Below are 24,638 nucleotides of genomic sequence, written 5' to 3'. Positions count from 1 at the left end.
GGATTGGAAGACAATCAGTAAGAAATTGAAAAAGATCCTCTAACATGAATGTTTTTACTAAGCTTGAGAGATGTTCCCAACCTGCTATATGATACAGACCTCTGCTGGGGGGCGTTGGGCTTCGTCCCGCGGGAGTCCGGCCAGCATGCTTGGTGGCTGCTCTGCAGAGCAACTGGGAGGTGATCAGGAGCTTCCCATCAAAAGATACCTTGATCCAACTAAACCAGGACCATGCACTTTGGCAGAGCTGAGATATTTAAGTCCAGGATCTATTAAATTCTGAGAGAATACAGAAGAACGTTTGTGGGGCTTGGGCTGGGCTTTGGGGATGCAATGATGCCTGCTTTCACACACAGCCCGTGTTTGCTTCCCCACCACTGTCTGTAGTTTTTGAGGGGATTATTTGTCATTTCGGTGAAATTAACCTGTTCTTTGGGCAGAAGACAGCTCGAATCGATCTCCAAATTAGTGTCTGGTTTTCTGAGAAGGCATCTGTGGCTTGCCTCCCAAAAAGCTGCAAAAATGTAGTTGTCTAGCCCACCTCCCATGAACATGAATTACCCGTGAAAGGTAATTTACCTTTGGTTTTCACATAAATAAACTGTTCTTCAATGCCAGGCAGGTACGCAGCTCAGCAGAGCAAAGCCCAGGTGGGACCTTGTCTCACCCTGCGAGGCGCCCGCAGCCCTGCGGCTGGGCTGGCCCGGGGCCGCTGCGGGCAGGAGGCCGGCGCTGCCTCGCCTGCCCCAGGGAGCGTGGGCCCCGCAGGAGCCGGCTGTGCGAGGGCAGCCAGGGCTTAGGTGGCTCCTCCGGCTGTGTGAGGGCAGCCAGGGGTTAGGTGGCTCCCCGATGGAGGTGAGGGTTTTGTCCTGGGGTTCTCGGGGTGGGGCTGAGGCTGGGGGCACTCTCCACCATCTGGGCGTTACCTCAGCCCGGCTGCACACTGCAGTGGTGGCTGCAGCGCAGGCAGCAAGCGAAGTGCAGAACTGTGACCCTCTCCTCTTCTGTATCCCCCTTTTTTTTTTCTTCTTTTTTATAGCTTTTTCTTTTTCCATGGGATAGAAGTAGTAAAATGCAAAACCATTGCCCCTACACAGTTCTCCAAGGCTCCAAGTTCTCCAACTCCATCAACTCCAGCTTGGTAAGTGGTAGTACGGGCTTGGCAGACCCTCAAAAAGCCAAAATGTTTAAAAAATAGCAGGTGCGAGCGTTCATTCATGGTTTTTGGTCGCTCTCATTTGCACCCTTTCCTGGTTTCAAACAAGTGCAAAGCACTGGGTGTTTTTCCCTCAGCAGCTGGGAGGTTGTGGCCCAGCAGTCCAAGAGGGACCCCAAGGTGGATGGAAAGATGCGTTTGTGCCCTGGTTTTGCTGTAGATGCTTTCAAATGAACACAAGTATGCGATTTCAGTAAGAGCTGTGTTTTATGTTGAGGGTTTGTATGCTTTATAAAACTGGCAATTGTTTGGGCTTTCTTCAGCCAGCAAATTAGCCACTGTGGCGTGGGCGTGACACGTGAAGGTTGCTTCTAATAAAATATGGGAAGGATGGACAGTGGAAGGGCCCTGGAGACTTGGGTTTTGTTCCGTCAGTGTGGATGGGCTCAGAGGGATGGGTGTCGTACCGTGGCTGTGCTTTCTCGGCTCTGGATTTTCAGTACATCAGTGTTAGCTCTTTGTCAGCCTTTTCTTGTTCAAAAAGTGTTTCTAGGTGATGGATGGAAAGGAGGAATACTGACAAAACGATTCACAGAAACATTGTGCTAAACTTTGACTTTTCCAATGGAAGTTGGTTTTGTTCCCGACAGCTAGGATTGAATCTCGATTGAGTCAATTAATGGTTCAGACTGCAGCTCCGAGCACAGTATCTGCACGTAGTAGCACCAAGGCATCCACCTTTGTAATGACTGAATACAGTTTTGTATGAAGTGCAAATACATTTGAAATTAATGTATAGGTATATATTGCTTTAAATGACACTAACTGCACAGGCAGCTGAAGGTATGTAAACTAGCCCAGGCCTCTGGCTGACTTAGCTTTCCATGTACCCTGCCTCCTGTGTCCTGGTTAAAAGCAGGAATGCTGTGCTGCTACAGCAAGTGCAGTGTAGCTACTTTGTCCCCCCACCTAGTCTCACCAGGGATTAAAGGAAGATAGAAACAGTGACCTGTATAACACTACACACAGAAAGTAGTTGCTGAAAGAGGCAGAAATGTCTTTCCTTCGGTGTCATAGGCAAGAAGCCAGGATTACAGGAGTTTCTTTAAAACTCAGTGGTGTGCTTGTTGTTCTGTAATGTGAAGAGAAGTAGGTACTGACAGTCTTTATGGTGTATGGTATCACTGCATACCTTACACAGTCTGTATTAAAATGTCTTGTCAATACACGGATGCATACTTGGGTGGTGGAACACATCCTGTTTTCAACGTTGACTGAAAGAGCCAGCACCTTGAAAGTTTCAGAAAAGGGTGTTTCTGTGGTCACTACTGTGAATAAAATAAAGCACTACATACTCAAAATAGCACAAATGGGCTTACTTTGTGTAAGGTAAAGATGGCTTTACTTTGTCTCATTAAGATGACCTGAGACTCAGCTGGTCTTAATTAAAAGTTCTCCTCCTTGCATTTTGTTGGCCTTGTATGCCAGGATCAGAATCCAAGATCATGCTAAACATGTCTTACAGTTTTAACATCCAGCAAGGTTTAGTGCAGATTTATCTACTGACCTCTTGCAGAAGCAGTACCTGTTGTATAAGTAAGAATATTTCTCAGAGTAAGAAACAGATTTTCAATAGGACTTGGGACTTGTGTTTTGTGGTATGGGAGTGTATCTGTGAATATGCTTTTTGCTAGTTTAACAGCTCAGTGCCTGACCATAGATGGAAAGAAAAAATATTCAGTGAACTTAAGACTATAAACAAAAGTGTATTGTTTTGCAGGTGCAAACTACATAAAGAAGGCCAGTTCACCTCATTAACAAGAAGATACAATTGGTAGTGATGTGTGTAGATCTCCTCTGTATTCAAACTATTCCACATTCCTTGAGGATTCAAGGAAGAGTTCCTAGAAATGCAATTAAGTCCCTTTAAAGTGTTTGTGATAGGCACTTAAAATAAGCCAACTAAACAGTTGTCACAGTTGTTTTCCACAATAAATTCAAGTTACTGAAAGACACCTGTTAATGACACATACTTGAATTTGCCACACACACTTACAAATGATCAGGCAGCACAGATCAGGGCAGGCTTTTGGGTTTTTTTCAGTGCGTGTTTTTTTCCCCTCCACATAACCTTTCATGACTGGTTCAGCCTGTTCGCATTTTCAAGGGTGCACCAGGGTATCCTGGGGAGGTTCTAGCCACCCATCGGTGGCCACCCATCTTGCTCCCTTATCAGTCAGTGTTGTGTAGTCTGCCTGTCATACAGTGCTTTGGAAGATGACCTGGGAAGCAGCTATGAAACTAGTTAAGTTCTATTGACACAGGTGTGTGTCCTTTCTGCTCTGGAAATATTGTGAGAGCTTAGAGCAGCAGGAGAGGCAGGTTCCAAGGTTCATACAAGGTGACATATGACTAGCTCATCATTGGTGTAGGCTGTGAAAGCACAGGCTTGCTTGTGAAGACCATGCGTTTTACAGGGTTTAGAGAGAACTGTTCTACATATTATATTCTAGAAATATAATCTAATAATGGTATTATTTACGGAAATGAAACCCAGTTTTGTATAAACTGTTACACTTTGTATCATATCACACCCTTGGAATTCACAACTTGCTTTTCCCTTTGTATTTTTTGCATAAGTTGGTTTTTTCCCCACACAGATTTAGAAACTATACTACAGATGTGCAGAACACGTGAAGTATACAAAAAAAAAAGTCAATACTTACCAACAGATGGTATACGTTGAGCATGACACTTGCATTATCTCTCACACCGATTCTCTGCAGCGCTGTGCACACCAGTGACATGCGTAGTTACGTCCAGAATGTTTCAGTGGTAAAGAATGTGTCACTCTAAGAGAATTAACTAATGAGTTCAGCTATACCCAGCAGTGTAAGGAACCGTCTTTAGAGCACAGCCATTTCATTGAAAACTATTGATTGCTGTTTTGGAACCCAAGGCTACTACTGAAGTTGTAGACTGAACACAGAACCAAGTAATTCAATATTTGCATGCTCCTCCGCATAAAAATGGTCATCTACTGATGTGAGAATTAAAGAGCCAAGCAAAAAGAAAGGGGCATTACTTTGTTTTAATTTACAGCAATTAAATAAAATCCACGATCTGAATGTTCCTTTGTGAAGGTACAGTTGTAACTACATCGTTTACACTTAATTATAAGCACTGAAAAAAGTTATTTGCATTTCTCCAACACTGAGGACTTTGGTTTTCATTCTTAATCCTCCAGCCAGTTATGTTGGAGAGCTTACTAATCTGAAACAATTTAATGTACGTGCATTTATGTAAGTGACGGGCAGCTGCAAGGATAAGAGGAAGGGAGTTAAGCACTGTTTGTTTAATCAAGAGTACATTAGATTGTATCTTGAGTGAAAGTAGAACACCATACAGCACTGTAGAATAGGATACATTATTTCTTAAAACTTGATTTTGTCTCTGATAATAAACCACAGCAAGGCACATGCATAAAATAACAACAAAAGATATTAATTGCCAAATGTTTACTTTAATTGAACCTTTTTAATGATACACAGTACAATGTATCCACTACCTTGCTAAAATTCACAACAAAAAGCAGGTTTCATATGTTTAAAAATATTTTTCATGATAAATCCATAAATAGATGAAGGTAAAGTATAAAAAATTACTGTAGTATGCAAGCTTGCTCCCTTGTCTCATATTCCAAATGATCTAGCCAGTACTGTGATAAGAAAGTTTAAAAGCAAAGTCATTACGGATGATTAGAAATGTACAGCCTGCATCTCTCGAAGAAACCTTGAGAAACAGCAACAGATTTGTCCTAGAAAATGCAGAATAATTTTAACACTGTTATCATCCAAACCCCTGAAATAATTTTGGAATGCAGTGAATGAATTCAATATGAATTAAGAGATTTTTATTTTCTCCCCAACAGGTGTGTGAGCCAGACTCACTCCAATGCTATCTAGTCTCTGGAGTTGTGGGGTTTCTGTCTGCCAGATACCAGTGAGGCACAAAGGAGGGAAAAGCTGGTTGACAGCACTGAGCGTATCTGACTATCAAAAATCTTAGCGTTTCTCCTTACTGACTTACAAAATAGAAATCTTTAAAAACTGTTACAAATAACTAAATTCAACTTCTGCTCAGTATGTGTCTGTACCTACTTTATGCCTGGCAAGCAGGACAGTGTCTGATCTCATCCGTTGGCTTCCTCCGGTTTTGAAACGGTACGTGTATGTACCATTCCAACTCAGCTGTTTGGTGAATCCCTTATATTACCACACCAAACTGTGTTAGCAAAGTTATTCTCATCAATATTATCACTCTCTTAAGAAAATGTATATAGCATTTTATTTTGTCAAGTATCAAACTACTTTTCACACTTAGAATAATCTATTTTAATACCATTTATAAAGGGAAAAATGCTTGCTTATGCACAGCATTGGACTAGGGAGCGAACAGGAAAAATGCAGAATAATAAGGATGCTCTACCTTTCACATTAATGTATTTTTTTTTTTCCTGATAACTACTTCCCTTTAGTGCAAAACCAGTTCCATACCAGTTTTGTGTTTTTTTGCAATGATAACTAGATACTTTTGAAGACATTGGTAGGCATCTGTCAGCAGCTTTAATGTCTGAAAATTCAGCTCTTAACTCACTTTTTAAAAGTACCTTCAAATTGTCAAGACAAGTTTGCATGCCGTGTTCAAAGGACAATCCTTCATACCCTTGTTTTCACATACAATAGTTTAGAAACCCCAAATCACTCCCTCACATGTTCATGTAAGTTTATATTGCTCATCAAATTTATTGCAGAAATAATGAGTGTTGATCATCACATGTTCTGCAGCACAGTGCAGTGTAACAGGCTGTTACTTAGTGGTTACTGAAGAGACTGACTTTTGGAAGTGTACCGATTGTGTTGGTCAGTTGTCTTAAAAAGAATTGACTGAACAATTAGAAATCACAACTGCTAGCTTGCCATAATTTTGGTCATATGTAAGGTACTTTCTCTTAAGCTAAAATTTACATAAAATCAGATTCTTTTAGCTAGCTGTTACATCTGTATAGTGTGTACTTCAAGATGTATTTTAGTTCCATGGGGGAATTATGGTTTAAACTACAGAGCGGTCAATGATAAGGTGTATGTTCTTATGAAAGCTTAAATTGGGCGACTACTGTTCTTAGTGTCCTAGTTGAGGCTTTACAATTAAAATATCTAAATGTAGAATTTTTTAAATGTTTATGACTAAAGGAAAAGCAAATAGTTCACATGTAGTAATTTAGCTGTAATAACAAATTCTGAATGGGCTAGGTAAGCCCTAGACAGAAGTGGCTTAAACAGAAGCAGCTTTGCAGAGCTGCTGTACCTGCCTAATACCTTCCCTGACCTACACTGCCTACCCGGATGAATGGTCGCAAAGCTGGACTTGGCTAATTTCAGAGTACGGTGTGTTACATACACGCATTACAGATATTAACTGTCACAGGAGCAGGAGAGTGATGGCGATACATGTGCAAAAACCTATTGGTTAGAATCTGGTTGCCCTTCAGCACTTTGTGATAGGAAGTTTCATCCTCAGTTTTCTGTTAAATTTGAGGTTGAAAGAAAGTAGAAATCAGTGTCAGCAGTTCAGCTGGATAATCGAATTGGAAATAACTGAAGTCTAAAAATATCTTGCAGAAGGAACATGGAAAGTGACTTTTTTAATGATAAAGAGAGCCTCAATAAATTTTTATCAAGGTACAATCTTGAATCTTCTAGTTTTCCAATAGTGTCCTCAGGGAGAGACATACTTTTCACCTTTTAGTGGAAGGAATAGGTTCTAAATACAGCTTTAAGCCAATTTAACAGCTCTCCAAATGTTAAACTATGCTGTTACCTTAACACTTAACTAGTTTAGCAGTCCATTCTTCTTCAGTATAGACAGCAGCCACATTTTTGTTGTACAAAAAGCGAACAGGAAAACCCCAAACTATTTGTGTAGTCTGTTATTTTACCTTTGGGAAGGAAAGTATTTTCTTTGAACTGAGTAAGCATTAATTAAACCTAACACATTCAATCAGACTAGAAAATCTTCCCTGATTGTTAGTCAGGCTTCACTTTTCTCATTCTAGTGAAATTATTCTGTTCCCTTGTTTTCCACTGGCCACTGACTCATATGGAAAAACCAGACAATTGTTGACACAGTCAGTCTTCAGTGATGCCTGAAGTTACTTATGTCATACAGGTAACTTTCTTTATCAGTATTAAAGTAATAGGAACCCTTGTGAAAAAAGATACAGTGAAAAAAAAATGCAACCCTTCTGTGCTTCAAAGAATTATTTTTAAAGTGCATTTTAACATTTTGCAGTCATATTAAAAAAATGCTATCTAAGATCAAGATAGGAGAGTATACTGGCTATTTTTATCTAACCTCTGGCAACAATTCCATGGACAGCAAACATACATTTGGGTTGGTTGGTTTTCATTTTGTAACTCTGCTCTTTTCCAAGTAAAATAAAATGAAATGATAAAAAAGATGCAGAGGGCTAAACTTGTGCCACATATCAGAATATCTAGTTGTGGAATACTTCTGTGGGGTTTTTTGTTGTTGGGTTTTTTTTGTTTTTTTTTTTAAGTAGACAGTGGGGATTGCAATTAAATGCTTCCATCTGAGATTATTTTGCTGCTTCAAATAGCTCTATAACCCAATTCAATAGAGTTAGAAGAAATTTAACATTACCTGGCCAGTAAAAACTAAGATACCCAGGAGGCTGGTTCTTTAACTGAAATCTCAGTGGAACGATCAGCACCAAAAGATATTACAAAAATAAAACTGAGACAGTATATCTTAAATCTATGAATCTATTCTTACAGCATGGAAAAGAATTGTCAAATCTAAGAACAGCCCAGTTATAAAGGACTCTGCTTTTGTGACTCTGAAGTCACTATACTTCGTACAACTGTAATAAAATGTAACTATTCATCTACATTAACAATATAGCACGTGCTCTGTGACTGAAGTCACTATACTTTGTACAACAAATAAAATGTAACTATTAATCTACATTAACAATATAGCATGTTTCATTTTCAAATCTGTAAATCCAGAATGCCCTTTAGTTGATGAAACAACCTAGTATCATTTGAGAAAGGATAATTAAGTGGTTAGTGTGATTAGCCTGAACTTTGAGATTAATTTTCTGTCAATTCCACCAAGAACTACACATGTCCTTGCATCTGTTGCTCTTTAATTGCCTCACTTCTTGTACCACCAGGGTGGGAATACAAGCTACGTGGTCATCATCAGCTACCAGGGCAAAGCGAGTCGTGCGAGAACTACCTCTTCACAAGAGTACATCCTCGCTCCAGTTTCCTTGGATTTTCCCTGTTTATTCTCTGCCCGTTACCCGGTTTGTTTCTGTGAAGTTTCCACAGAGAATGACTGACAGGGGTTAAACTGAGCACTCTCCAAGGCTGGAAGACGCCAAAAGGAGAGTAATTCTATTTTTAAGTTTCACAAAGTGTGTATTGTTCTCACCTCATTTTCTTCCAGCACACTGTTTACCCAAAATAATGCAACAGGGTAAATTTCAGTGGTCTGTTAATATATAAAGGTTTTGGAAGCAGGACAGGTAAAGATAAACAAGTTTTATTAATGAAATTAAATTAAAATTAATTTTGATTTAAAGAGACTGCCATCATAACATGGATTAAAACAATCCTATCAAGAGAAACTAATAATGTTATTACCTCCCAGTTCCCTCATGATTGGCATGAGATGGCAAAAGACATTCAAATGGTCAGTGGCTGGGACTATGAGATTAAGTAACAGAGGTGTAAATCTTAGTGGGACAGCATATCCTGAGGCAAATCAAGGCTTTAGTGTTATTTAAGGGTGCTACTGTGGAGTGCATACATACTGTCATGTACTACTGCAGTAATGCATGTATATTGCACGTGATGATCAGTTTTATTCTTCAAATAAATATGATCTTTAAAGGCAAATAAAAAATTTGAGCAAGAGCTCCACCTTTTGTGAAGTTCTCAGAAATCTATACAGTATTAGCTGGGCTTCATTTAGTTTTATAGTTTCCCCTTCCTCCAAAAGCGACCTGCTTACCAGTACAGTGAGAATGATAAAATCATTAGGACTTTTCCGCTGTTCGTAAGTATTTTCATTTTTTAAATTTTTTTTGCAGAGCAAATGTTAGCAGCTTTCTGGGCTAACATTTATTTGGTATTATATTTATATAAATATAAATATTTGTACAAGTTCCATCCGTGATGATGGACTGGGTAAGTAACTGGAGATAAAATTAGCTTAAAACAAAATCAATACAAAGGATAACAGTGCCCATGCTCCTGGGAACCACATTCTGCTGATGATTTCATTTCAGTATTTACTCTGCATTCCACTCCTAACTGTGACAAGGCAGGGATCAATGTCCCCTTCTGTGTTTTTGTAATACTTTGCACACTTTGGGTACTGCCAAAAATAAATGATAAATACTAATGCAAATACATGGTCAGCCAAGGAGATCTGCTTAAAAGCAATTACTGCACCATAGTCTTGTTAATGTTCAATTGCCAGTAAACAGGTTTCTTGGCAAATGTTTATGCTGTGAACTCTGATCACGCACTACTGAATTATTCACTCAATGTACATCAGAGCACATTTGTAACCTTAGATTTGAAACCGAGGTTTTTACCCGTAAGTCTCAGGTTTATTGCTACTCACTCTCTTCACCCAGGTGTCCTTTTGGTTTCAATAGGATTAATGGAATTAAAGTAACAGGACTGTCTTCCTAAAACTTAAATTACATAGCTATGCATGTGAATTATTAGAAGTCTTCAGAAGGGGACCAAAAAGCTCTAAGTTAATTTGTTTCTGGTCAAGAAGCTATCAGCCTAGTGAGTATTGTGCTATTACTACTAGGCAAAGAAAGGGTTTGGTAATTGAAATAGCCTTTTACTACTGACAGCCCAAGCACTGTCATTGGTATCTGCTACTAACCTGAAAAAATAAACCAGGTCTTCAGTCTATTTCTTTGTTCCCTTTTTTCAGTTAGGTAGGGCATGCAAACTTGTATTACACTTGTTACAACATAGAAGAGCCAAGAGTTAGAAGACAAAGCTGACTTAAAGCCATAGTCTTAGTTTTCTACAGCAAAATGAAAACTAACCTGAATTGCTGCCTTCATTTGAAAGCACAGCGAACAAATCACTGATGCCGTATTTCATGTTTTCTGACTGAAACAGACTAACCTGCAGACAGAGTCTCAACCTGCAAGACTAGCTTAAGAGATATACAAATTTTAAGGAAAAGAATAGTGCTTGGTCTAATTCTACTTGTTTACTAAACAAACCTCAAAACTAAGGAAATGGATCAGTAATTCCTTAGTTCTCCATCTACTGTTAAAAACACAATCATTCGCTGACTGCATTGGAAGCAGGATTTATGTTCATTTTGCATCTTGCTCTAGTTTTAGGACGAGTTACTATGTAAACTAATGATTTGAATCTGAGTAGTAGCAATACTGTTCTTAAATGTGTGTGAGGTTTTATCAGCATGGCTTAATTTGGCACTAATCCTGCAAATAGTGGGAGGCTGAGCTTATCTGAGGGTCCATGTTCAAGCATGCAGAACTGCAGGACTGTGACCTGCAGATGTAAACTATAATATGTCACGACATAAAGTCAGATGCTTACTAGTATTCTGTATCTTAAGGACCACCTAACCAGGAGGAAAAGCAGTCGTCAGGACCGAGTTTCAGCTTGGCCTGTCTTCATAGTTTCTCCTAAGAGTGGAATAGAAGGTTTGCTAATCACTAACAAATCTAGTGTTTGGAAAACTCTCATTTTCAGTGTCCAGCTACTGCTGGACACTTATTGCCTGTTACCTTTGGATGTAGGAGAGCTGGCAATGTCCTGGAAAACTACCCAAAAATACTATCAAGTACTGCAGCTCAACCTGCCCTTCCATATAAAACATTAGAATTGTGAAAACTACTCTAACTGAAAAAATTAAGGCCCTTTCACCCTTACAACTATAAAACTTGAAAACTTACCCCTTAGATTAGAAGCAAACAGGCTACAAAGCATATGTTACTCCTCAATTATCTACCTCATAGTTTTAAAAAACCAGAAAGACCAGAGAATGGTTTAATATATTCTGTAGGAAGATGAATAGTATTGAATCTAGGATCCATTAGCCCTTTCTTAAATCTCCCTGTTTTTCACGATACTGGATATGTTGAATGGCTAATAACTGGTGTAGCCCTAGTAGCAAGCAAATCCATGTCCTTTTTGATCAAGATTTTCAAAAGGGACAAGTGACTTCACTTTAAGTGGATGCTTTCTGAAAATGAGCTTCTTCAAAGTATCAGGATTGCAAAAATCACTTGTTACCTCTGAACACTTTTGCTTTAACTGCAGAGTTAAAAATAATTCTGCTTCTGCTCCCTTCGCAAATCCGTTTTTGTAAGGTGCTTGAGAGTGTAGATCCAGAGAGGACTGCTGCCATCAGTACTTCTACTGCATCTACAACATACAATACAGAGCTGAATCTGAAAGACAACTATATGTAGTTGAATCACGAAGTCTATTTTACTTAACGATGTAGACTTTTGATCAACAGTGAAAGATTATTTCCTGCTGAGTGTTCTCAAGAAATGAAAAGCAATTGGTAACTTGTGATAGAGAGAGGGAAGCAGTTGAGTACAAAGTTGGGAAGGAATCATTAAAAAAGTTGCTGGTTGCTTATGACCAAGAAGTTGCAATGCATGCAGTTTTCAGCTATTCTGAGGTCTTCTTTCCCATTATATGCCCAGATTGTATTTAAACAGATGGTTTTAAAAAAAACCAAAATAAAAATCGAATTCACTTATGCCACTTAAACACTCTAAACAAGCAGTAAACACTCTGGTAACATCATGTCAAATGTATGGCTAGAATTAACCCTGTAGATGACCATTAGGCACATGGCAGGAGATCATGGCTACCAGTCAGTTCAAGGTTTCTCCAGTTCCTGTTTCCAGTGGCACAGGTCTTGAGTTGTGGAATGAAATTGAGAGACCTGAGGGCAAAAACTCAATGATACCCACTTGGAAAAGGGAGCTATCACTGTGCAAACAATAACAAATGAAATGCATCTACCATCTCCTCGAGGCTGTATTTAAAATAACTACACTGGTCCAATTCCGCTTGATAGCAAGTCACGTGATACTGCTCAGGCTGATTTTGCTTTTTGTTAAAGTGATAATAAAATCATAACGAAACCTGAGAGAAGGCTTCACCACCCTGGCCTGTTCCAATGCTCACTAGCAATCCATATGCCCTAGGACAGGTGACTGCTATTTGGTCCTGTGATCAAAACGCTGGGTATTCTTACACTTGACATACTTTTATCAAAGACACTGTCACTTTCTGGTCATTGGTGGAGTGCTGAGGATTTAAAAAGACACTGTCGAGATTGCCTACTCCAGAAGTGACCTCCTTTGTGAACAGTCCCGTGCTAAATGCTTCAGAACTTCGGGTGTGCATCAGTCTTCCCCAACTATCTGTCTTCCTACCCCACACCACCAATTCAAAGTTGTTTCCTCCACTTTTGTAACTTGTATGAAGGTTACAGAAAATAAAATGGTGGGGTCAAATTTTGAGTAAGTTTTTCAGAGGGCTTGACTTTTAGGACTACCTCTCAAGAGTCCCTTTTTAAAAAATAAGACACCAAAGAAAACAGGATTGTGTCTAACTTCTACAAAATTGCTGGTTTCACAGGAGGAGGAGAATATGGCTACCATGCTACTCAGCATTAGGGTGAAGCACCATCTAAATTCCAGTAAAGTTAGGGATATCACCTAGCTCATATCAGCAACCACACCCCCAGCCTTCTACAACGTCTTTGCTGTCAAGCTTGATGCTGTCAGTATTCTTCTCACTGAACATAGGGCCTCCATGCCTCATCATGAGCTCCGTAGCCATCTTCACAAAAGCCTCCTCCACATTGCTGGAGTCTTTCGCAGAGGTCTCTATGGCACAGATGATATTATCATAGTGTTCAGCCAGACTCTGAGCTTCTTCCAGCTGAACCTCTCGAAGGTCACTTAGGTCAGACTTGTTTCCTGAAAGAAGAAACAACAGAGTCATTCATAATGACTATTTAATGACTCTGTTGTCAAAGTAAGTATTTAGCAGGAAGTTCTTGGGTTGCCCAGAAAATCTGCAGAATTTCCATTCTTGGAAATTTTCAAAATTTGACTGAAAAGGCCCTGACTAACCCAATGTTAGCCTTGCTTTGAGCAGGAGGTTGGACTAGATAATCTCTTAAGCACCTTCCAACCTGTATTTCTGTATGACTCATACAGAGAACAGAAAAAGTCAAAATAGTAGTGGCTGTAGACCTTAACAGAAGAAAAATGGGCTAAAAATGAAAGCTAAAACCATTTCGTGAAAATGACAGCAGCCTGCTGATACCTAGGGAAATCTAGAAGAGTACTGATGTCGTATTAGTGGATCTATAAGCTCCTGAGAGCCACACCGTAGTCAGAAACATTGGGGCTGGGAAGCAGAACTTCTAGCAGAGAACTGACAAACCCCGATTGCCCTGAAGTCCTTCTGAAATCCCTCTGCAGAAGTATGCAGGTGTTCCAGTTCACCAAAAAACATTGTCTTGATATACTGAAGCTTCTCTGGGCCCTGGAAACCTTATGATCCACAGCAGCTGTGCCTCCAGCTGAACCTGGAAACCTTGGGTACCCAGTTCTCCATTAAGTGGTATGCAAAAGATTCAAAGCTGGTTTCTGATACAAAGCTGTCTACTACTTAACAGAAGTTAATCCAAGCAAAACATTTATGTTTTGTTGAAACAGCACTTTCTAATTAAAAGAAATACTAGGGTAATTTCCAGTCAGATCTATTGTACATCTTATCATCAACCAAAAAGAAAACTCCTAACCACCTTAAACAAATATTGTAACTAATTACATCGTACAGTAACCTGTAGCGCTCGGTATTAGTATTTTTAACTCACCAATCAGTAATTGCACTATGTTGGAACCGGCATACTTTCTCACATCCTCGATCCAGCGAGGAATGGACAGGAAAGAGCCTCTCTTGCTGATATCATAGGCTAGGATTGCTCCATTGGCGCTGCGGTAATAACTCTGTGTGATAGTTCGGAATCTCTCCTGGCCAGCCGTGTCCCAGATCTGCAACTAAATAATACAAAGCATACAGTGAGACACTGGCTAGCAAGCTTTCCTGAATCAACAGGTAGGACTTGATTCAGTAGCCTTGTTATAAATCTTCCCTATGTGTGATGCATTCTGGCAGCACAATTCTCTAGTCCTTTGTTCATGATTTAAGGATAATAATAAACACTGGAGAACCTATTCTCACTTGGCTGCTCCAAGTTTCTATTTGTGTTGAGACACCCTGGGTTCCTGCAGGCAAGCTCTGATGCATCCTCGTGTGGCAGATTATGAAATTATTGCTTGCATGTCCAGCCTTACCCCGTCACCACCTTCTCTAGCTGAGTTAGCAAAACGAGACGTTAGTCCATAGCCAAGCCGCTCCAGTTCATCATCTGGTGTGTCACTGAATCTACAGGTGGGTTTTCACTACACATTGTCTGTGGTACTGATGTGGTTTTGTCAGTTCTGCTACAGGGGCAGTAACAACTGGAGTGGGATGTGCTAGTGTCATCTGAGAGCGCTGATGCTGTTTTATGAGGAAATACGAGACAATTAGAACAATGTATATAGAATACATAAAATGTAAAAGAATGTTTAAAAGAAATGCCAGCAATCCTAGGTTTCAATAAAGTCAGCGAAAGATCTAGTCAGTCTAGTCACCTGTTCTTTGCTAGGTGGTACCCACAGACATTACATCTGGGCAGGAAGAAGAAATGCTTAGCTTACATACTTCTGTCTAAATCCAGCAGCACACGAACTATCAGTATTAGTATCAGGGTTTGAGTTCCCAGTACTAAATGTTCCATAGAAAGAAGCCAAATAAGTCAAGAGTGGACAAATACAATATCCTGCTCACAGGGAAAATTTCTTTCTAAATCCAGTTGTTTTATAGGTTGTCTAACGTCCTGGAAAATGAGAGTTTATATTCCAGGAGCTTTTAATCTAAGGTAACTGTGGATGTTCTCATTCTCCTTATAAATCTCTAATCCTTTTTGAATCTTTCAAAGCTCTTGGTTTCAATATATAGTAGCAATGAAACTGAAGAATTTCCTTTTTTAAGTTTTATAATTTTTTGTCCTTCTGTTCACTTTCATTTCTATATCCCCAAACAATCAGTGGGAGACCACTGCCTGTCTTTTTGTGCCGTTCCTTAGATTCTGCATCTCCTCTTAACTGAGACAGGACATAAGCAAATACTTTTGGGTTTTTTAACCTTCCCCTGTTGTGGACCTGTTATTTATTATTTCCCCTCTCTCTGAGCTTCTTTATTTTAAAAAGCTGACAATAATGTAACACAATGCACCAGTGATATTTTATACCAAATAATATGGAATAATTTTTCCATATATTTCTTTTGCACGTTAGTATTTTGTTTGTGTCTTCTGACTCTGCTGCGTGTTTGAGCAGCAGCTTTCACTTTGGAAAAGGCTGTACTGATTGGATCACTTTCCTGTGCTAGCCAAGCATTTAGATCCCAAATGACATATGTACAGCTTAAAAGGAATCAATCCAATGAAAAAGTGCTCCTCGGTCCTCATAAGAGTTTTCTCAGAGAAGGGGAAGGGACTGTAATGGACTCAGAACACCATAAAGCACTGATTATTAATGGAATTGATAATGATTTAGAGCAGTCAGGAGGCCATTACTAGAGATGAGGAAGTTCATGGCAGGTTTATGTATATATGATGTTCTCTGTACTCAAGTCTCCCACTAGACCTTTGTATCTGTTACGTAGTTTTAAACCGTAGTATTCCATTAGGTCAAGTGCAAAACAAGGCTAATGATGATTACCCAACTCTTGGGAGAGGTCTGAGAGATTCTGTGCATACAGAAGAATTATAAACTTCTTAAATATTTTTAAAAATATTTGTTTTGGCTTACACCTTTCACATGGTATAAATAATAGTGATTTAGCTGCAGAGTGACTGAGCAAGCTAGTCTCCAGCCTTGTGCTGTATACTGGATTTTGAAGACCTCAGTATAAGCACATTCCACAGAATCACAGAATCATTGAGGTTAGGACAGATTTTGGGAGGTGACAAAGCCAAATGCCTGCTTAAAGTGGGGTCAAAACTTAATTCTTCCAAGAAGAATTGCTCCTTAATTTTCCCAGGCACCAAAATGAGTCTGACCAGCCTGTAGTTTCCCAGGATTTCTTGCCCTTTTTGAAGATGAGTACAATATTGGCCTTTCTGTGGTCCTCCCCAATTTCCACAGCCTTTCAGTAGTGATAAAGCAACCTCAAAATGTCACCACAAGATCTCAGAGCACCCACACACATGTTTTACTCCAGCATTTATGTCTGTGTGTTCACAGGACTGAAGCCCTCGGTGTCCTGTTGGGAACAGCACAGACCACAGGTCTGACCTTCTCAGGAACCCAAACGGCAGTCTTCTCCCAGCCCACATCGTCCAGGTAAGTTCTTTCCCTCAGGCATTCGAAGTTCATGTCCCCCTACTTGTCTCTGCTCTTTTGTGTAAGGACTCAGAATCATTTAGCTTTCCACATGATCTTCAGTTTGTTGTAGTTCTGCTTTCATTGCTGAGACTACAGTATGTGTTAGACCCCTAAGCAGATACTTTGTTTGCAAACATACGTACCAACTGACACACTGTTTGTCACTGTTCCCACTGCTTTTGCTGGCAGGAGGAGCCAGGTGAGTGCCCACTCTTTGTTTCAGGGAAAGTCAGTGAAATACAGGCATGGTTTAATGACTGGCTTCAACCAAATTACTTGCCACCCCAGCTGCATATCCTTGCCCTCTCCCTGCATTGAAACTAGCACCTGCTAATCTGCTCTACCATATAGCTTAATTCACTGATGTAACTGAAAAATAGGGGTTTTCCCTTTGTTTGGAGGTTGGATACCAATTACACAGCCACATGGTACTGAAAGCATGCAGACTGCGTGGGGAGGAAGGTGCAACGATTGTTTAGAGCAATGGCAAATTTGTCCTGAACCGATCATGAGTATGCCCCTTCAGTTTAACTTGGTGCTGAAGGTGGGTGTGAACTGATCAGCAAGCTCACCTGAAGCTGGGTCAGGAGCCCTTGTACAGTCTCCTGTCAGACCCGTGCAGAGATGGCAGCTTCAGCTGGTATGAATCAGTCCGCCTGGCAGCACGCTCAGTGTGCAAAGGTGCTTTTGGGGGGCCTAATAGCAACTCACTCTTTACAATCTGAAACCTTGAAAACCTGTCCTGCCACATTGTTTGAAGTTTTAATAACTGGCTTATTTTAAATCATTAAGAACACACACTACGGACACACACAGAGTATGCAAGTATCATGAACCAGATTACCCAATTTAAACAAGATGTATTTCTAAAGGCAAAATATAGCTAATATGCTTGACAGCATCTTCAGAAAACTCTTCAGAAAAGCATTTCTGTATAGCATGAATCAGTCTGATATACAACTAAAAGTGAGTCATTACAAAAATACAAGTTCTTTTCCTAAGTATTTTTGTCCACTAGGTGTACAGATACATTTCAGACAATTCCATTGAAAAGGAAACATGAGAACTACATATAAATACCAATCACAACTGTAAGTTTAAACCACCATTTTATAGTAAAAAAATCATACAGTCTTTCTATTATACTGTATTTACAAATATGTAACTCTTGACAGGAAATAACAACTGCAAATTCTTTGGAAAAAAAATATCAGTATTTCTCATTTGAAAGCCCCTCAATTTAAGTTAGATATTAAAATCAAAATACCAAATGAACTGTACTAGCCACAGGTCACCAAAAAATGAAACAAAACAAAAAAAAGAGATACAATCATATACTCTTTTGTATTGCATAAGTGTATCACGTATACAGTATATGACACAAATTTCATATTTATTTCCTCGATTTAAGTGCTTCAGCATTGTAAATAATGTGATGGAAGCAATGTCTGTCTCTTAGTAACCTTTTTAAGCAAGTCCTGATTTCGTAATTACTTTAGCAACAATTTTTATGTAAGAAAGAAAGAGAGAAGTTGGGATTACTGGAGAATCGTGTTAAATTAATCTGAGGATACTTAGAGAAAACACCTATGAAATAGATTGGTAGCAGCCCTTCGGGGGGACCATCTCTAGTAGCAGATAAGGACAGGATGAAGAACAGAGAATAAAGACCCATTGTTCAGAGGGAATATGACAGAATACCCTAAGTGAACAAAGACAAGGAGCCACATCCTTCTTGCGCCGATTGTTTCACTACTGAATGCCCATTTACTTACAAAAGCTGATTATTTTGATTTGCTTTTAGCTTTGAAGTTTTTGGATAGCAGAGCTGTTAGCACTGGCTGGTATTGAATAGGAAAGCGCTAAATCTAGGAACTCCTGTAAGATTTTTCATGACTCTACATGATCACTGTAGAATTGGAGTTTTCCGTAAGTACATTAGACAAAGTCTTGAACATCTTTTTGTATTAGCTTTTTCATCTTTTCCTGTTGGGAAGGAGTATACAGGCAGTGTATGTCATTCACCCCTTGCAAAGATGCAGGCTAGGGTCTGACTGGTTGGGGAGCAGCTGTGCTGAAAGGGCCCTGGGGGTCCTTGCAGACAGCAAGCTAAACAGGAGCCAGCAGTGTGTCCTGGCAGCATCCTGAGCTGTGTGCACAGGAGTGAAGCCAGTAATCAAGGGAGGAGACAACCCGCCTTTATTCAGCACTTATTAGATTCTAGCTAAAATTCAGTGTCCAATTTTGGGTCCCCTGTACAAGACAGACATGGAAGAAATGGAGCAAGTTCAGTGGAGGGCCATCAAGATGGTCAGGTAACCGGAGTGCATACCCTAGGAGAAGGGCCTGCAGAGAACAGGCTTATTCAGCACAGGAGAGGGATCTGAGGTGACCTGTTAGCTGCTGCCCAGTACCTACCAGGAGGTTATCAAGAAGACTGAGTGAGGCTCCTCACAATGGCACACGACAGAAAGATGAGAGACACCAGAGAAAAACTGAAACAAGGGATGTTTCAGTTTGATGTAAGGGAGGAAACAGAAGGTGGTGAAATTTATGCGGGGGTCTCTGGAAGATCATTCTGGATGCCTGATTAGGTTTAAAGAAAGCAGAGTTTCAGCTGTAGAAACAAAGTTGAAAATGGCAAGTGGAAGGCTGACCACAGAGCATAGCAAATGTACATTATCAAATGGTTTGATGTGAATTCTTCTTGCATTGATAAACATATTGTTGATCAAAGGTTAATGCTGAACAAATGGCCTCAAGACGCGTTAAATAACTTCTCCCTCCCTTACTTCCTGCAAAATTTATTAAGAACTTTCCTGATTCTTCTAAACGATCAGGGGAGTTTGGGTTTACTTTTGCTTGTGAAGCAGCAGTAATAATAACTAAGTACATCCTGTATCTGATACCTTCCTTTACAAAGACAATGTCACTTTTCTACTATGAATTCTTCAAAATATAGCATTATCCATAACATTTCCTGATAGTGAAATTGTGGATGCAAAGACCGTGCTCAACGATTCTTAACCAACTCTGTCTAAATCCTGTCACCTCAATGGCAAACACTAATGCACATTTCTGTACACTGGCAAATCACAACACTTCCTCCTAAAAAGATTTAGTGAAACAATCTTGCAACTTAATCTATACAGTTTTTGCCAAAAGCAACAAACTAGCATCTGTATGGCAATGTATTCCAATTAAAGTGATATTCCTACATGGAACAGTTAGGGTAGCTGTTCGGTTTGTTCAATTGTTTCCCTACAAAGTTTTCAGAGAATTAGGAGTCCCTGCCTGCAGGAACGTAGCATTCCTGTTTGCTCTGGCATTATGGGTATCAAAGTAGTTGACGGAAGAGAGCTACACTTCCCTCTGGATATCAAAGAACATTGTTTCCATGTAAAAACCAATAGCTTCATTTATATTTGTTTAGCAATGTTATTAAATAAAACAGTCAGGAGACAAGACAGTTAACAAGTCATAATTTTATATTTCTTGCAATTGGGCCAGATAATAACACATTACATTTTGGGCCATTCTGAAAGGGATTTAGTTACAGCCATGAAGCCTGAATAAAAGCCAAGAATCTTGATATCATATGGGCTGGAAAAGCTTGTAAACTAAGAAGTGCAACGATATATAAAGAAGTATTTGTTATGAAGGGAGGGAGAAAAACCATGGCATAAAGGAAAAAAATGTTCAGTATATGTAGAACACTATGAAATGACAGCGTAAAGTAGACATTAAAGATACCCAATTTATCAGTTCACAGGAGGAAATTCATCAAAAGAAAAGGGATTTTGTTATTACTAACCACTGTTCATGGACTTCTGAATGTCCTTGCCTATCATTATGTAAAATCTTAGTTCCACTGTTTTATAAATATCTTTTTATACAGTGACATAACAGTTACAAAACATTTTTGTTCTGTTTGCCAGATTCTTTCTACCACTCAAAGAACAAGTAATTAATTTATCAATAGGACTTTAATCACTATGCATTAAGTCAACAGCCACAGCTTTTGGGAACTGGTCTGTACTCTAGGATTTAGCCAGCTAAGCAGGATGTATTTTATAGAGAATAGTATGCCACAATTTCAACCTGTTAAAACAGCACATACTAGAGCATTTTTTTAAAAAAATGAAGATAGACTGCAGACATTTCCTAAACTGGGGGGGTGGGGTGGGGGCGTGGAGGGAAGGAGCGGCAGCACAGAATTCTGGATAAATGCTGGTCAGAATTTGCCTTTATGATAAACCAAAGCAAAACAAAAAAAATCAAGATGGTCATCACAGGTAACTTGGACTTTGAAGTTCCACTAGAAGCCAGTGTGCTAGATCTGCCAAATCCCTGCCTGGCTTCGTGCTGCACAGCTCGCCTCTTAGCTCAATGCCTCCAAGAGCCCATGGCTCACAACAGCCTGTCTCAGAGGCAACTGGCTCGTGTAATCCCACCGGACAATACCTCAAATTGCAACTGGAGATCTTAAAGAACAAAAAGGGAATCAGAAGACTGGACGGCACAGACAAACTTGCGTGTTCTTCCTCTCTGGAAATGGTTAATCTCTGCAAATCAGGGTTAGCACATACTGGGGAAGCTTATGATACCGGCGCTTTACTGTTTTATTTCTGAAGAGAAAGCTTTAGTTATCAGGACTGTCCATGAATAGCTCCTTTCTCAAGCGCTAACATCTCTTTACATATGTAGTTTAGTCAGCTTCAGTAGCTGATGAAGCAGCAGCATATGAAATATAATTTGAGACACTTGAAAGAATACAGCTTTAAGATGTGAGGAAAGCCTTGCGTTAAAGATAAAAGTTATTTGCAGAACCTTAACCTTTAGTATCCCAACATGCTTCTTTTCCCTTATCCAACAAAAATGCAAAAAAAAGGAAGTGAGACTAAAAATCCCTGGGCTCCAAATGTTTCAGAAACATTATATAACTGTAATAACAACATTTGAAGTTATAAACAGAAAGGGACACTAATACAATTAACCTTAAAATGTTTGTTTCAATCTCAAAGTAAGTGTCCAATTCATATTCACTCAGTTGTGTTGCAATACTACCATTAGCCTGACCAAAAATTAAGCTTAGGCCACAGGGGATGCGGTGCAAGCAGTGTTCAAAAGCTCTTGGGACTTTTGTTGTACACACTGTTGTTCTGAAGGGGCTTCTAAAGATGAGCTTACAAAAATTATCAAAATATTATAAATTATAAAAATTCTAAACAATTATAAAAATGGGGGTTTTCTCATTCCTGTACCACTTGCTAAAAAGGAAACAAGCCTTTGCATTCCTTATGAGGATAGTCTTGAGTAGCATAAACCCATAATGAAACGGGAGCAGCACAATCACCTGGCACGCTGCTTTAAGGCTCTTTTTGTAAGGTCAACAAATAGTACTTTAAGCATGTCCTGAATATCTCTTGGTTTGATACAGCCCAATCAAGAATTTATCTGAGACTCTTAAACAAGTGTCTCTCACGTGACTGAGAAACAATGAGAAACACAGTCCATCTCTCCCGGAGCACATGTACAGGCTTGTTTACTAACAGGCTAGGATATGATCTGTTCAGACAGCTAAAGTGCTTTTCCTCAAATTACTATAACCAACACCAAAACCGAATTTGTCAAATGTGCAAGACACACACACAACTACTTGCCTACTTTATAAGGGAGCTCACAAGGGTATAATAAAATGCCTTCTTATTCTCCATTTCCTGTGGCATGCTGAACAAACCTACCCAGATCAGGACCCAGATGGACTGCTTTGAAATCTCAATCCAGCTGGAAAAGCTTGACCGGAATTTAAACTTCACATAAACCCCACACCTTAACAGACCAAACAAAACAAAAAACCTCAAAGCAAATGTTTTCATATTCTAGCTGTGTCCCTGACTGAGCGGCTAACAAAAATGTCTGTAAGGCAATTCAACAACAATGTTGGATTAATTTGGCTGAAGTAATGCTTAGAACACTTTTCTTCAATCTGGGCATCCCTAATTTTTTTCTAAGTGGAAGTACAGAAAATCCAAAGAAAAAGAAAGCCCCAAGAGCTTGCATTTTCTTACTTGTTTTTTGTAAAATACTTAGAAGTAATCCACAGGTTTTTGTTACAGACTTACTACTAGTACAGGAATATTCAGGTGTAAGTACTGACAGGATGTAAAAGCACACCTAGGAAGCGTGGATTATTTCCTGGGCTAGCCCTCCCCTACTCCCGAAGTCGTGGCTGAGACCCCTGGCACCAGGAACAGACACATTTGTCACTTTCTATGTGCCTGGCATTTAAATGGAGCCAGGTTTCAATCTTAAAGGAGAAACCCCCCCACTGACGAAAGCGCGGAAGAGGTACCAACAGCACAAACAGAAAATGCGAGTTTCCTTTTCAACTGCTAACCCCAGCTACACATGATAGGAAAAGGCAAAATAACACCAAGAAAATAAACACCTTTGCTAGGTGTGGAACTTCTGATCCCTCTCCTTTCCTAAAAAACGTGAGCCTTCATTTCTTCCATTTTCTGCAGCTTTCTCTGTTTAATACTCTGCTCACCGAAGTTAATTTATAAGAAAAAGACAATAGAGGACTTTGACACCTGTTTTGGTAAACACAGGCCAGAATTCCACTGCCAGCGTCATGGTCTTTCCCAGGCAGCGACTGCATCAAGTTCCTTTTGGTCACACTGGGGGAGAGTTACAGCTCTGTGCTCTGGAGGGGGCTGGCGAAGGGATTTATCCCAGTAGCCCCCCAAACCGCAGGTGCTTTAAGCCTTTTTCCCTGCTGTGTGATCGCTGCTGTGCGCAGAGGCCCGCTCTGCCGTGGGGAAGCTGCGTGACTGAGAGTCTACGGATAATTCCACGGGGTGACTGTCCCATCCTCTTTCTCACCCTAACAACTAGCCGATTTTCTCCAGCACAAAACAAGCAGAAGTCAAATGTCGGGTCGATGCCTTCTGGTTTGGGAAGAGCTCTAAGAGTTGCACTTTGTGAGACACCCTGTGAACAACGCTTTAAGAGAACTTGTAAATAAGCCGGATCTAACAGCAGTTGCCCCAGCTTCTCCCTCCCGGCCAGACCCGCATCCCTCCCTGGAGGCACGGCAGTGCAGCCGAGGCTCCTGCTGGCTGGCAGGAAGCCAGAAGCCTGGCCGGGAAGCGGGGTGCCGCGGGGTGCTGCGGGCAGGGCGCGTCCCGAGGCGCGGGGCTCTCGCACCGGGGACCGTACCGGTGCTGCGCGGTGCGAGAGGGGACCGGCCCGGCTGGCGGCTGGTGTGCCCGGCCCCCCGCTCCCCGGACCCGGCGGCGGCCCGCGGCGGGGCAGCAGCGAGGCGGCGACAGGGGCAGGGGCGGCCCCGCTCGCCGCGGGCCGCCGTCTCGCCGCCGCCGCCTCCGGCGGCCGGGCCGGGCCCCCCGCCGGCATCTCAGGGCGGCCGTGCCGTCACCGAGCTCGGCGGCGCCGGGGGGCGGCCTGGGAGTGAGCCGCGCCTGGCCGCCATCCCCGGAACCGGAGCCGCCGGCCCCCCGCCGCCCCGCTCACCTTCACCCGCTTGCCCTGGATCTCCAGGCTCTTCATGGTGAAGTCCACGCCGATGGTGCTGCCCTGGCGCTCGGCGAAGGCCCCGGTTTTGAAGCGCTGCACCAGGCAGGTCTTGCCCACGCTGGCGTCCCCGATGAGCACCAGCTTGAAGAGGAAGTCGTAGCTCTCCTCCGGGTCGGGGCCGGGCCCCGGCGCTGCCGGGCCGGGCATGGCGCTGCCGCCCTCCGGCCTTCCGCCCGCCGCCGAGGGGAGCCGGGCTCTGCGCAGCGCCCGCCGCCCCCCGCCGCGCCGGGCCTAGCGCTGGGCCCGCCCGCC

General features: G+C 41.1%; 1 protein-coding gene across 1 annotated transcript; it reads right to left on the bottom strand.

The window, feature by feature from the left end:
• Positions 1–4,659: 4,659 nt before the first annotated feature.
• On the bottom strand, positions 4,660–24,630 carry RAB43 (RAB43, member RAS oncogene family). Its single transcript, XM_005239325.4, has 3 exons — positions 24,324–24,630; positions 14,168–14,351; positions 4,660–13,259 (listed from the first exon to the last, which is right to left on the bottom strand). The coding sequence occupies exons 1-3, from the start codon at positions 24,531–24,533 to the stop codon at positions 13,006–13,008; spliced, it is 648 nt and encodes a 215-aa protein (XP_005239382.1). The 5' UTR covers positions 24,534–24,630; the 3' UTR covers positions 4,660–13,005.
• Positions 24,631–24,638: the final 8 nt, after the last annotated feature.

The sequence above is a fragment of the Falco peregrinus genome, chromosome 5 (assembly GCF_023634155.1).
Source record: "Falco peregrinus isolate bFalPer1 chromosome 5, bFalPer1.pri, whole genome shotgun sequence".
Classification (NCBI taxonomy): Eukaryota; Metazoa; Chordata; class Aves; order Falconiformes; family Falconidae; genus Falco; species Falco peregrinus.
This window is presented reverse-complemented; position numbering and strand designations above follow the sequence as displayed.